The sequence below is a fragment of the Pinus tabuliformis genome, chromosome 2_2 (genome assembly GCF_031772625.1).
Source record: "Pinus tabuliformis cultivar Carrire ecotype Pingquan chromosome 2_2, CPIR1, whole genome shotgun sequence".
Taxonomy (NCBI): Eukaryota; Viridiplantae; Streptophyta; class Pinopsida; order Pinales; family Pinaceae; genus Pinus; species Pinus tabuliformis.
In genome coordinates this window covers 1,299,096,220-1,299,111,658 of record NC_142300.1, presented here as the reverse complement: position 1 = coordinate 1,299,111,658, position 15,439 = coordinate 1,299,096,220, and the positions used below count along the sequence as shown (strand labels likewise).

The window sequence follows — 15,439 nt, the reverse complement described above, 5'->3', positions numbered from 1 at the left end:
TTAATTCTTTTCTATTGACCTGTTGCACTATGATCTGTCATCTGAGTGAGTTGCCATCAAGGACAACACCTATATCATACCTGTATCATAATGCCCACAATCTCCCCCTTTGGACTTGATGGAAACAACCACACCAAGTCACTCTCCCCCTTTGACATCAAGAGCAAAGGGCGGACCAAGATATTCTCTCCCTTGATATAAATTCTGTTGTTCATACCCCCCCTGAGTACATGCTGAGATGTACCAATAAGTCCATGCTCCCCCTGAGCACATGTTGAATTCTCTGATCAAACTCCCCCTTTGTACATGCTCCCCCTGAGCACATGCAGAGTCTGCAAAAATATTTTTTCAAAAGGATAACATGACTCTACAACTCAACTAAGTCAGTATGACCTTCCTATCACCAAGGACTCATACATACATCAATCTCCCAACCAAGTGGGGATACACCATTTTGACTCAGACTCATCCACCCAACCAAGTGGGGATATACCAAATGTTTATACATGAATTTTATAACAATGACCAGCAATCTAAACAAGACCATGATAGTCATCAACAACTATCATACACCATATATGATCTGCACCATAAGCATATATCACCAGCTTCCAGACCTGTAACTTGCATTACCATTCTCTTGGCTAACCAACAGTAAGTAGCAAGATGTATCATTTAGCCACATAAGCATCATCATCAAATATTTCTAACCATAATTCCAACAATGCATTATTCGAAGCATATGTTCCCTCTGAACCTATTCCATTTGTTCACTGTCAGATCTAATCATGCATATATCAACAAGAAGTATCAAGGCATCATCATCATCAAGTTAGGATCAAAATCACTTCTAAACAACACATTTCCACACATCATCAGCAGATAGTAACCATCACCAAACAGAGCAAGTAATTGACTGAACCATATCAGACCCTTTTTCCTGAGTCTGCCCCACAACTTTTCCTCAAACCAACATATACGCGACTATGCAGCTTCGAACTTGCTTATATACACGACTTGTCTTCATGAAACCTGCGTATGAGATTTAGAACACTGAAGTTTCACACTTTCAGCTCCCTCTAAGTCTGTCATGTCTGTATACTCTGCTATGCCACATCTCTCTGACTGTACTTCCTTCTTCTTCCATATCTTTGACTGTGATGATGTTTTCTCCTTTTGGTATGGTCCCCAAAATCTTCTCCTACATTCATTTGCTATATGTCCAAGCTTGTTACATGCGTAACATCTTACATGTTTCATATTCCTTCTGTAGCAGTCAACATCTTTGTGACTGAACATATTGCAAGAAAAACAATACCCCTTAAAGTACTTGGAATGTGATGCTCTTTTTGTGTGATGGTCTTGAACCATTCTACTTCTACATCTGGCTGCAACATGCCCAAAATTATGAAATACATAACATTCAACATTATTTATTGGAGAAAATAATCATCTATCACTTCCATATTTAGGAGAAAAATATTTTCTTTGAAGACTATACTTCCTTGGTTGTCGATGGGTTTGACCTCTCATCTCCTAGTTGAGAATTTCAGATTTTGCATTAGAGTTCCTTGCCTCACTTTGTGAGCTAGATTCACCTTCAACAGATTCATAAAAACCAAGACCAGTTTTGATAGCAGGTGACCTTTGACTACTAAGAATATCATCCAATATCTTAGTACTATCTTAAAATCGTAATAGTTTATCTTTTTCTTCTAATTTACCTTTCAAGATATTTACCTCAACCTGATGTTGTTCTTCCTTTTCCAGATATTTCTTTTTCAAGATTTCTTCTAATTATCTTCCTTCTTCCACTTGTTTCTATAGTTTGAGAATCTCATTTTCTTGTTCTTCATTCTGCTCCTGCAGCATTTGACGTACTCTGAAGGAAAACTCCAGCTGAGCTTTTAAGCTGATAACTTCTTCTTTGAGGGCACTCTCCCTTTTTTTAAATAGATCTTGTTGATCTATGATTTTATCTTATGCCTCGTTTGTGTGTTCATCTTCAATCTGAGGTGATTCAAAATATGAATACTTACTTCAACCTAATGGCAGGCTGTCACTGTTCCTTTAAGCTGTCTTCTTCTTTTGACGCACTTTCTTTCCCATTGTTTTATGGATCTCCTTCAAGCGATCAAGCTTCTACAAAAGGACCTGCTCTGATTCCAATTGTTGGAAATAATACTGAGGGGGGGGGGGGGAATCAGTATTAACACATCACTAACTTTTTCATTTCCATAATCAGATTCATATACGCTACTTCAGTTAAGGGAACCTGCGTGTACACGCAACTGTGTTTAATGCAACTAACCTATATCCAGTAAACTTATGATTCAGTTAATCCATTATATGTTGATCCTTAATCAGTGCATCAGCACTTCATTAACCATATAAATAGCAAATAGGTGCAGTAAAATAGAACAGATCATCACATATAAGAAACACATATGAGCACCATGATATAAGGTGGAAACCCAATGCGGGACAAAAACCACCTACTGTCGTCTTCCTTTAATATAAGAAAAACCTGTTTACAATCTTGTACTGGCGTAGACTCATACCAGTACGCAGGCACCCACTTGCAGAAGGCTACAACCTTCTCTCATTCTCTAGCTACTACTGGAAGGGAGCTACAACCCCCTAGCTCTTGTACTAGCCGATATATTTACTAGTACATAGGCGTCGACCTACAGAAGGCTACAACCCTCTCTCATTTTCTAGCTGCTACTAGAAGGGAGCTCCAACCCCCTATCTCTTGCATTGGATGAAATGTTTACCAGTACGTAGGTGCTGGACTACAGAAGGCTACGACCTTCTCTCTTCCTGCAGGGACCACGTTTCATAAATTTTCATATTGGATACCCCTGAAGCACAACACCAAAATATGAACGCCACGTTTCATCTAATTTTCATATTGGATCCATCAACAACATTGAAGCACAAAATTGATCACCACTACAATACAACCATCAACTACCCCTACATCATCAATCTCTGAATCACCCAACACTGAATCACTAAAACCCTGTCAACAAAACACAGTCACCATAACACAGAGAAGCACACAAAACTCAGCAACAACAAACAGATACATTTGCAACTTTAAATATCATACTTCATACTGTATACGTGATTCTGATGAGCCGAACCGACATGTATACGCTCTTTTACCAAAGCGAACCCACGTACAGATCTGCAAATATTAACTCAGAACTTTGCAGCTATACCAAACATCAGTCATACCCAGATCATAACATTTATACAATAAAATATGCATCAGTAATCAAATCTACTCTATCCATGATCAAACCACATAATGATAATACATTCCAAGCCTTAAGATCCCCCGATCCATCGTCCATCATCATCCGCATAGGTGCATCCTTAGTTCAGATCAACCAAAGCATCACAAACCCATAACCTACATACTGGATCTCACACTTCATCAGATATTCAATACTTGCACCACTTGCACCCCTTGGCCTGATGATCTTCTCCTCCTTATATAGGTTTAGGCCTCTCTCAATACCATGGTCCAAAACCACGTAGGACCAATACCTTGGACCCAATACCTGGGGTCAATACCTCAGACCAAATACCATGGACCAATACCAAAATACCATGGACAAAAACTTAGTTTTCCAACATGTACACGCCTTTCCTTCTGTGAAAGTACGTGTGTACGTTATATGCACCTTTTGATCTGCTATCCCGCGTGTATATGCATCTTTGTCACGATGAACCTGTGTATACCTCTATCTAATCATTAATTCTTTACTATTGACCTGATGCACTATGATCTGTCATCTGAGTGAGTTGCCATCAAGGACAACACCTGTATCATACCTGTATCATAATGCCAACACTAGTGCTTGCAACCGAATCATAACTATCATTAAGAGAAAGAGTACCTCTTGCACCCACAGCTGTGACCAATGTTTCATCGCTGAAATCTAATCCAAGTTCCTACATTGTTGCCTCTTTTTCTTACCTTTTCCATCGAATCTATTCGATCTCAATTCTGGATGCAGCTTCCAGTAGTGGTCCTCGTCATGCCCATCCTTATTGCAGTGAGTGTACGATGGTGTTGCTCTGTCCCCCTTCTTGGTAGTGACGGTCTTCTTATCCTTCCCTTTTCCTTTCTTCTAGAATTTTCCATGCTGAGGTATGAATGGCATCTTCTTGGTTTGGTCATCTCGATGATTATTTCCTCGGCTTTCAAGATGTATAGCTTTAACGTTGGTCGTACCAATTGAAGGAGGCTCGAATAGTAATAACGAGTGTCTGATGTAACTATGTAGTGCACCTATGTATTTAGTTACAGTTTCAGGCGCATCTAATGAGATGCCCAAATTCAATGCTTCTTTCTGAAATTCCTCCATGAAGCTTTGTAAATTATGTCCCTTACCTTGCATTAAATATTTCCAGTCCATAAATACCTTTTTCTTATAACCCAGAGGGTAGAACTGGTCCTTTAATGCAGAAATAAAACTAGACCTAGAGGACATAAGGTTACCTGACTTCGTGTTTCCCTTCTGTAACTTGTTGTCCCACCAAAAGATAGCGGTCCCGCTCAGACGAAGAGATGCTAACTATACTTTCACCTCATACTATTTGATCTACTAGATCCGGTAGTAAACCTCTATATGTCTGATCCAGTTATTGAGTTTTTCTGCACTACATTCTCCATTGTACATGGGCAGGTCAAACTTCACATCTAACTTGAAGAATGGTTTCTTGGAGGTATGTTTGGAATTTCTATGAGAGTGATGAGAACTATCACTGGAAGAAGGAGAGGGAGGAGGATCTTCTCCACCACCTTCCTGATTTGTTGATTCATGATCATCGACATCCTTCTTCTCATGCCTAAGTGCCTTCTCATACTCTACGAACAACTTGTCTACTTTTCCTACCATATTATAGTATACCTTTCGGAAATTTTGTTACTCTTCCGAATGAGCTTCTTCATTGGCCATGTTTCTTCTTCATTGTGCATGTCCTGCTTCAGGATCAAAGGAGTTAAGTGTTCCTTCTCCTTTTCGTAGCATGTTCCAGGTTAGCATAAACTCATGCAATTCGTATCTACAAAGACCTGCTCTGATACCAAACTTTATCCAAGATCTTTTACTTACAACTGAATCGAAATTACATATAACAAAGTTAATTAACTAGGGAGCTTAAAAGAACATAAACAATTCATAAAATAATCAGAAGGACACAAAAAAACCATGACAAAATGATTTTATTATGGAGTTTGTACAATTTGGACTATGTCTCCGGGCCCTGCTCAATAGTGGGGAGGCCTTCTTTTTATTAGTGGCATAAAAGAGATAAAGGTACAACAACAAGCAATTACAACCCTTATACCTCCAAGCTGATAGATGGACAGAGAATGGAGAACCCAACTTTGAAAATAGATTGAATCACTGAACTCCTGGCAACAAATAGCACAAAAACCCTTATCCAAAATCTCAATTTGGATAATCAGGCCTTCTACAACCTTCTCGGAACGTCCCTGCTGCTCAAGGCAAGGTTTTGGCCTACTTCCAAGGTCAGGGTCTGTTGTATGCAGTAAAATCTGTGTATTCAGCCAGTCCTCCCCTACCTTTCTCCCGACACAAACAATCATATATGTAAGCATGGCGACATCCCTCAAAATTGGGGCAGTTCTAACATAAGAACCCAACTTAGTAGGCGGAATCAGGCCGGAAGGATTCATGACAACAACCTTACCGCAATAGTGAAGCCCCTTTCCAACAAGGAAACCCTTTTCAACTACGCATGAATCTCGGTGGTGGGTGTATTGACGCTTCCATCTTATTGGCAGATAGTCCAAACCAAGAACACAGGCATCATGAAATAACCATGGACTTGACAAGAGTGTTAACCATAGAACATAATATTTCACATCAGGCAACCCAAAAATCAGCGTGAAACCATCAACGTATTGGTCTAGCGTTCTGGAACATTTGCGGACTCATCGGTTTTATTAATCACAATATATAAAATTTCAAGTCCAACCTCCTATCGCGAAATCGCAATCGACGCCTATTGCAAAATCGCAACCGACACTTTTCATCGGGGCCTTTCGTAACACCATCCACTTTCTCGGGATTTGGGATATGTGCTAAATTCGCATCGCAACTAGGTCTTCATCGAGGTCGATATACCCTTTTTTGTTCCTCCTCTGACCTACAATATGAAATAACACAATTGCAGCCAGAAATGCCAGGGGCTGATTCTCCTTAAGTCGCTCCTCCTTTTCACCGATATGCGATATGCAGGGCCCAGTGGAAACCTGCCATGTGGCTTTCACTCATTCACTGAAACTTTTCCATGTCATCTTCTCCTTGCTACCTAGACAAGTCAAACTCGAACTTTGACTTGCTCTAACTTTTTCATCTAGACTCAAATTTAAGTGTCGTTCACACCATTGGAGTGAGGATGACAAGCACTTCAATTCGATGCTAAGTTTATCTAGATTCTACCACTTTGAGTTTTGAGCCTCCTACCATGCCACTGGTACTTTTCTAAAGATCCACCTAGATCATGACCCATAGTCTTAGGATGGAAACATTCAAAGGTTGGTTCATGAGATCTCTATCAAGTATTCTTCCCAGGTCTCAGAGAACTTGGTGTGAAGTAGGAAATGGTAGTTATTCTATGGTTCAGTCTTTACTATGTCTCGATGGATATTCAAAGTTTCGCTTGGATACATGGTTTTTCGAGGTATCTCAGAGATTATTTTTAGCATCTCATGGTTCCAGTGTTCATGGCGCGTGGCTCGTGGTCCAGGGTTTCTTGGCTTGTGTCTATACTTCAAGTGTTGGCAACTCAAAACTTATTTTTTTGTGGTCAGGTTGGTCTCCACAGGTTACTATGAATGTGTGGCTCCAGGTAATCTGTGGCCCTTGGCCTAGTCCAGTTCCTATTCTACCTGGTTCTGCCCTTCCAATTCTCTCAATGGCAGACGTTTTAATATTCTAGTTCTCCTGGAATTTCCCCCTTTTACACTATGACTACTCTTTGCTATCATAGTTTTTGTTTTGAAAATAAGGGCCTATGTGCATGTTGCCCCTCGACATTCTCTTTAAACTTTTATAATCTTTTCATTATGTTGGATGACATGGTTAAGAAGGAACAATGTAACCTCAATAATTTAAGCTTATGCTCCTGGGATGATTTCCCTTCGGGAAGACCAATATCACAAGCCAATCTCTTTTGTAATGTCGTATTTAAGTAATGAGTAGTTGAACTTTAAACTAAAAAAAAATATTAATATTAGTATCAAAACTTTTATATTTTTAATTTATGTTCTAAATTATATGTTCTTTTTTCATTTTCTTGTTAATAACTTCTTTGAAGATTATATTTTGATTATTCTTGATCCTGATGATGGAGCACATTGCTTGGACCAAAATAATCAATTTGTAAATAACTTATGTTACAAATCTAGAACAAACATCTCAACATATGTTCCAGTGGCCACATTGTGAAAGGAAATTGGAGTTTGAAGCTTAATAGCTTGAACTCCTTGCATAAAATGTTGATGGTAGTTGCATATGATTGTAAGTATATAATGTTACTCATTCAAAGGAAGACCTTGATTTTTAAATCTCTATTCTACACAGTTTAGTTATGCATCTCACCACCAGCCCTTTTAGGTGTGATTAAAGAGGGCTTGATTGCCTTATACCTAGCACAACATTTTATAAGTATTCAGTAGCAGGAAAGTACCAACACAAAAAAATTCCTCCATATAGAGGATTGCAATAGTAGAACAAATATTATCCATATTGAAAACTTGTTCTAGATCACTTGCCTAAGTGGTCATAATGGCATTTAAGGTGTTTACATTAGATTTTCTAAAATGAAGCATGCCCACATTGAAAAGGATAGGATTTCCATATTCCTATCTATCTATTATCAATCTATCCACACAAACGCACACAATTGTGTAACAAATTTTAAGATAAAAGTTGGATTGGGCCAACTTATAACAAAAAATTGAAGTGATCTAACCTCAAATATTGATTAGAGATGCCAACCTCTTTTGAGAGGTAGTTTGATGTTAAAACTCACTCATCCATTTTCAAGGAATACTTGTAAGCTCCGCATGATTGATTAAGGAGGCCCATCATTTGAGAACTTTGCAAGAAGAGACCTTATTGTCGAAGTCCTAGAGGACACTTGGAAATTTTATATGCATTTTTATGGAGCAAACAAACTATTTTTAGAGGCTTTTGAAACTAAGAAGTTCAATTTGAAGCCCCATATTATCCTATTGGATGTTGTTGGAATGATATACATGTCGTGAATATGAAAAATGACTTGGGGTTTAAGTTTCACAACTTATTAAGGAGACATGTAATTAGATAGTTTTGAAGATTGAGTGTTTCATCTTAGAGCCCTAATTATATAAATTCTTTAGTTTGGAGGTCACTTTTGAAGTTTGGATGGTTACTTGCATAGTAAGAGAAAAACTATTAATGAAAAAACCCCTCTTTGTATTCTCAATTAATCTTAGAGACGAGGACATTTTACCCTCCATATTCTAGATAAGCATATTTAGGTTAAAAATATATTTTATTGTAAAAGGAAGCTAAGAATATTCCTATAAACAAATATGCTTTTCATCATTTTCCTATGGTTGGATTAGGGAATAAATCCCTTAACGATTTCTAAATTTTTCTACTATTTTTTTCATTATAAAAAATGTTATAGAAGGATGAATAAAGCAACTTTTTGTGAATGATTTTGGAATTTTACTGGCTTTTCATGGCTAGGTTTTATGGATTATTGTGATTTAACGAGTAAGTAACCTCTCTATTCTTGTTGGATTTATGTATGGATGATTATCAAGTGCAAGTGTATTTTCCTAGTGGATATGGTGCGCTGACTTAGCTTCTTTTGGATAAATCTCTTCTTGAAAACTATAGGTACATTTCTAATGGAGATCCTTCCCATGAACTTCATGGATTTTCTGAGATATAAGGTGTATCTTCTAGGGTTGGTAGTGAAAATCCATAAATATCACCCTAGATCCATTTTCCTTCTCTAATAGGAGTCCTTAGTTGACCTAATACACCCCAAAAAATAGTAGCTCTACAAGGCATTGGTCTCCAATTCTCACATCAAATTTGATTCAAAGCCATTTTGTGGGATTTAGTATTCATATTACCTTAGAACTCATTAGGATAAGTACCTACAATTTTAATCTAGAGAAGCCCCCCTTGAGACAAAGGAGAGCCAACCTTACATATAGAAGAGGGTGGGTGAGTTGATAATGCCCCACTCTTAGTTTCACTCAGATTGTCCTTAAACTTTCGAGAGTTTATGATCCAGGAGGATATTGGTGGCCACCCGAAAATTCCACTTGGACCCCCACCATAGCTTCTTTCAGTTTTTCAGTTTCTTTAATTGTAGCACAATTTACTACTTTTAGCAGTTTTTCGGGTCCTAAACTTACGGAGCTGTTTGGAGGCCCTAAATGACATTTTTTTTGGAAATAATCTACTACCAGTGATTTTCTATCCAAAATCATCTTTTTCGTCGTAGTCCTCGAAGAGATCTTTCCAACAGGTTATAATGCGCGTCAAATGGAGATAATATGACCAAGTCACAACCTCGGGAAGTTGGCTGTCCAACTCACCCCAACGGGGCCCATAAACTCTTGGTGTTACATCTCCTCGGGTTAGGGTTTTGGTTGTTTAGGGTTTGCTCTTATTGTTTAATAATAAAAAGGCCCTTGAGCCTCATTGTAAGGCATTTCAGAGGCATGTAGCTGCCACATCTCTTCTCAGAGATAAGATACCGTTGCGCTAGCTAGTTTATTTCCATTTCTGTTTGTAAGCATATTTCAATATTTTACATTAATGAAATGAAGTATTATTTCCGCTACATCTCTGTGTTTATGGTTATCTCTGTAATTTGTTGTGTTCTTGTTAAAATCCATATCAGTTTATCTCGTGAGTGTGAGTTCGTATGATAAAAGATCACGAATAAATGCAAAAGAAATTCCACAAACAAAAGGTTACTAGAGAGCTACAACAATATGATCAATGTCATGTAAGGAGTCTTTTGAGTTGTCTCCCATAATGGTACTAGCACGTCCAAGACTTCCCTTTTTAAATTGTATTTTATGTTAATCAAAATATGACGCCTACCTAAATATGACTCCACTCTAGTGGAGAAATTCTAAACTCTTTATATTTAAACAATTATTTTTAAGATGCCCATTACACCTTCCTAAATATGACTCTAGTGGAGAAATTCTAAGCTCTTTATATTTAAAGAATTCTTTTCAAGATGCCCCTTCCGTAAAGACTAGGGTTATTGGTCCTAAAGGCAAATAAATATTAAATGCTATAACTCTCTAATATAGCAGTTGTTTTCTAACAATAAAACTTTGTCAAATCACTTAAGATGTTTGCTAAAAAGATTAAACTATATTCTAATTATATATATATATATATATATTATTAATATTAAATATTTTCCTTTTTCCTATTAATGCTACCTATTTTATTTGTATCATTAACATTTAATATTTATGTTTTTTTTTTTACATTTTATTTTTACATTAACCCTTAATGCTTCGTGGTTTACCCAAAAACTAAATGTTAATGGTGAAAAATAAAATGTTAAAAGTGAAATTAAAAACACAAGTGTTAGAGATCTAGGACCAAAACAAATAAATATTAATAATAAAAATAAGGCTTTTAATATTACTGGTTTAATACGAAAACAATAAAATTAGATTATATGTAATTATCTTAAAAAGAATATAAATAAATAAGTTTAATAAATTTTTGCAAGATTATTTTCAATTACAATTAAAGTACCGAGGAACATAATTTCTCAAACATCATAAGTGGATATCGATTTTGAAAGTTTGGAAAACAAATATTGTTGTTGAATTGAGGCTTCTATGATCTATATTAAGTTTATGATAGATTTTTTGGCGTAAATTACAAGATATTTCATTTGTTGACGCGTTTCGAACCAACCAGTGTGGTTCATCGTCAGGACAAGTTGAATAAACAGATCATGCTTAGCATGTTAAATAGATAGAGCAGAAAAACAAATATTGTTTTTCAAATTGAAATGCTATGGAGTTAAACCGACAATGACAACTGGGAAGGTTCTTAAAGGTCACTTTGGTCGATCTTAGCGACGCTCTTGATTACAGGAACAAATATACAGGAATTTGTACAGTAACATTTTCTATTCTTGTCAAATTCCTGAATTTCTAAAAATTAGCGTAGCCACTAAACTTTCGTTTTAAAAACATTGAGGAGCAATTTACATTTGACGATTTAAGATGTAGTTCCAGACCATATTCAAAATCCAAAATTTAAGTAACACAAAATTTTTGGTTTAAGGATGTTGGAGGAATCACTTTACCTCTATGAAATTTATAATTTCTACTCTTTGGATTTTAATTACTAGTTTGGAAAGTTTATCAACATTTGCTGGTTTCAGTGTAATGGAAAATCTCTTCTTCATATCAGAGCCTCGACCTAGGCTTGACTCCCTTGCGTTGTGTTTGAGGGGGGTGTTGGAGGAATCACCACACCTCTATGGAATTTGCAATTTCCACCCTGGGGATCCTAGTTTATCGGTTTGAAAAAATTACTAACACCTGTAAATTTTGGTGTAACTGAAAACTTCTTCTTCATATTAGACCCTGGACCTAGGTTTGATTCCTAGAGCTGCGTTTAAAAAGTGTCTGTAATTTCCACCCTTGAAATCTTAATTACAGGTTTGGAAACACCCCAAAATTTGACATAATTTGACATAAGGAAAAACTTTTTCGAAATTTACCGACACCTATAAATTTTAGTGTAACAAAAAAAACCTTCTTCAAAAATAATTTGGTGTAACGGAAAGAAACCTTCTCTTCAAAAGATTAGCGACGCTTTTTTATGTATATGTACAATACTTGTGTAACTCAAAGAAACCTCCTCTTCAAAGGATTAGCGACGCTTTTTTTATGTACAGGAACAATACTTGACATATAAAGGAAGGGTATTTGTACAGTAACATTTTCTATTCTCGTCAAATTCTTGAAATTTTAAAGATTAGCGTAGCCACTGGACTTCTGGTTTAAGAGCGTTGAGGAGGCATTAACATTTCACTATTTAAGAGTTGGTTCTATACAACATTTAAAAGTTAACTAAACCAAAAAGTTTGGTTTAAGGTTTTCTTTACGGGATGACGAGTTTCCCTCAATATCAAAATCAATAGCGGGTGACTATTTCTTTTCTAACTAGATTACATTGGGTTGATCTGAGAATTTTGTGGGAATGAGTTGGGATTTTTCAGAATAGATTTTATAATAGATATTTTTAGGTGAGTATTTTATGATATTTGGAGAGGTTTATTTTAAATAGAAAAATAATATAGATTATAATTAAAAAAAAATGTTGTAAAATAATTAGAAGTAAAAATAATGTGTGAATCACATGTTTAAAACTTATCTGACGATGAACCACACTAGTTGGTTCCAAATGTGTGGACAATTGATACTCCATGTGATTTTCGCTGAAAAATCTCTCACAATGTTTAAATGTTATAGTTTTGGAAAATATTTTAGTTAGAGATTTAAATAAATTATTTGAAGATCTACGTTAACTAATTTATGTCAATACCAACTTCATATATATCTATATATATAGAAAAAAAAAAAAAAATTATAGTTAAAATTTTTATTTGGTCTTATATATACTCTATTTAACAATTTCAACAACAAAAATTAACACATTGTATTTTGCTTTCTAAAAATATTTACAAGTGAAAAATTTGATCCTTCAAATTTGATTCTTCTCCACTCATATTAAATCTTATTTAAAATAGATTAATAATCCTATTAAATCCTATTTAAAATAGATTAATATTTATGTTATCTGATTCCAAAAATCCATTGTCACTGAGTAGTCTATTTGGCATATCACAAGTGTCCTAGATTATATATTTCATAAATAGAATAGTTAATTAGACGACTTTCAGATTTTCAAAATAATTTGAAAATTAACTCTTTCCTTCCTGCTGCTTATATTCACACTCAACGTCTATCAGCCAGATATTGTGGAATTGTGCTAATTTAGGGTTAATTAAAAAAGCCATATCTATAACCATATTGGAGGCTGTCCTGCTCAGTTCAGTCTTTCAGAGACAGTGACTCAACAACTTGGCTGGCTGGCAATGAGCCAGGCGAAAGCGTGATATCTCTATCGATGTGAAGTCATACATGATAGCCATCCACTGTAGATGGGACCTCCCCTTTCGGCAATTATTTGAAACGTCGGTTTCCATTAGGTACGTCACGAGTTGGATCCAACCATTTCATTTACGGAAACGACATTCAAAAATAATAACCCTGCAAATGTTTGATCTCTGCCGACTTCATTACAGAAACACGGCAAGCATTGTGAACCAAGAAGAGTATGTATCATATAGACAGCCAGACACAGAGTTGGATCTGAGGCAATGATTTGTACATATCCTTTCTCTCTTTTCAATTATTTAGGTTATGAGTTGGATTTAACTATTCCATTCACTAGCATCATACTGACAAACACAATATATAACAATATTGCCCAGACAACCATCCAAATACAAAGTTGGAGAACAAGAAATTATAGAGTTATTAGATCAAATGTTACTGTAAAAATATTCATTATTGAACTACTGACCAAAATAATAGGGCATCACCTCTATTTACATTATCGGCGAGCCACAAAATGAATTGAAACCAAATTGTGGGGGGCAGAATTGCCGACATGCCATTCCTAAAGTTTGCCACGACTCTATCTACAAATCCACTGGTGAAATGCCTACTTGGCGTGACAAAAGTTTGCCACGAGTTTTTGTGTAAATCCAAACGCTTTGCTGCATATTCTGGGTATATATACACATGAATATTGGGATAGATCCAGAGTTCTCGCTCTCATGAGAAGCTAAGTGCTTGAGATCAATTTGTCTGAATTGCAAACATGGGGAGTTGCGTTTCTTCAAATGCCACTTCTTCCGTGCCCGCTACTGCAAAACTCATATTGATGGACGGAAGCATCAAGGAGTTCTGTGAAGAGGTGAGAAGCCAGGAGATTCTGAGAGAATATCCGGGCCACTTCATTTGTAATTCAGACGGTCTATATATCGGTCGAAACATCTCTCAGGTTCTACGTGATGGTGATCAATTGCAGATTGGGCAGCTCTACTGTCTTCTTCCTCAGCGAAAGTTGCAGTTTGTATTGACGGACTCAGACATGGCTTCTCTTCTCTGCAAGATTAACGCTGCGCTATTAGCAATACAGGAGAAGAAGAAGCAGAGAAAAAGATTGCCATGTGGGTTTGGTAAAGCCCAAGTGCAAGTGCAGCCCTTGTTCGATATCCATAGCCAGCATGATGAAACTGGAGAAGAATACTACTACGAATATTCCCTTTGTTGTATGTCGAGGCTCCCAAATATTCCAAGTTCAATTCCATTGCGCAGAGGGAAAAATCAATGGCAGTCGAAGTTGGAGTCTATTGAGGAGAGTCTGTAATAGATTGTAACGTAGCAAACCTTGCGTTAATCAGTAATGTCATGTCTGTTAATCAAGTGAAACCTGTGTTGTACGAGAGCCATGTGTAATTAAGAAATTCAAAGCAATTTATTTCTTGGTTTTCCATCCTTTGTCACTCTTCTAATCTTAGCAATAAACTTAGATCCATGTGTAATTCAGGAATTCAAGCTAATCTATCTCTTGTTTTTCCACACTTTTATTACTCTTCTAATTTCAGCAACCAACTTTGCCTTCCCAGTTGTTTGGAAATTCTTCAATTGAATTTTAATGATTTTCAAAGGATCCATCACAAACCTAGATCACTCTAATCCTAAGTTTATGAAGTCTTCATTTGAAGTTGAAACCATAATTGAATTTTAATGATTCTCAAAGGATCCATCCCAAACCTACATCACTCTAATCCTAAGTTTATGAATTTTTCATTGAATTCTTCAACTTAGGTTTGGTTATGCTCATATTTAATATCAAAGTATCATAATGTTGAAAAATACTATTAGCATAATTATATTAGTAAATGTGGTTATTATACGCTAACTAACATAATTTTTATACACTTATTCATGTATAAAAGGTGGAATATGATGTCGATTAATGTATATCAACCACATTTACTAATGTGGTTGTGCTAGTTGATGACCGACTTGTGTGAGGTGTATTTATTGACCATGGTTGACTATAGTTGGCATTAGTTGACTATAGCTAAAAATGTTTGGTGAACATTGACCGTGGTTGACAATGATTGACCACAATTGGAAAAGTTGACCATGGTTAACAATGGTTGCCCATAATTACAAAGATTGCCTTTGGTTGATTATGGTCAACATTAGTTAAGAATGGTTGACCAAAATTACAATGGTTGCCTTTGGTTG

At 36.2% G+C, this 15,439-nt stretch overlaps 1 protein-coding gene across 1 annotated transcript; it reads left to right on the top strand.

Moving 5' to 3' along the window:
• The first annotated feature begins 13,918 nt into the window (after positions 1–13,918).
• LOC149198263 (uncharacterized) lies at positions 13,919–14,675 on the top strand. Its single transcript, XM_089404103.1, has one exon. It carries the CDS (start codon positions 13,998–14,000, stop codon positions 14,547–14,549), a length of 552 nt encoding a protein of 183 aa, XP_089260229.1. The 5' UTR covers positions 13,919–13,997; the 3' UTR covers positions 14,550–14,675.
• The last annotated feature ends 764 nt before the right edge of the window (positions 14,676–15,439 follow it).

Bases quoted from the DNA above. Each gene is read 5' to 3' on its own strand.
- LOC149198263 (XM_089404103.1), top strand. From the start codon at position 13,998: ATGGGGAGTTGCGTTTCTTCAAATGCCACTTCTTCCGTGCCCGCTACT.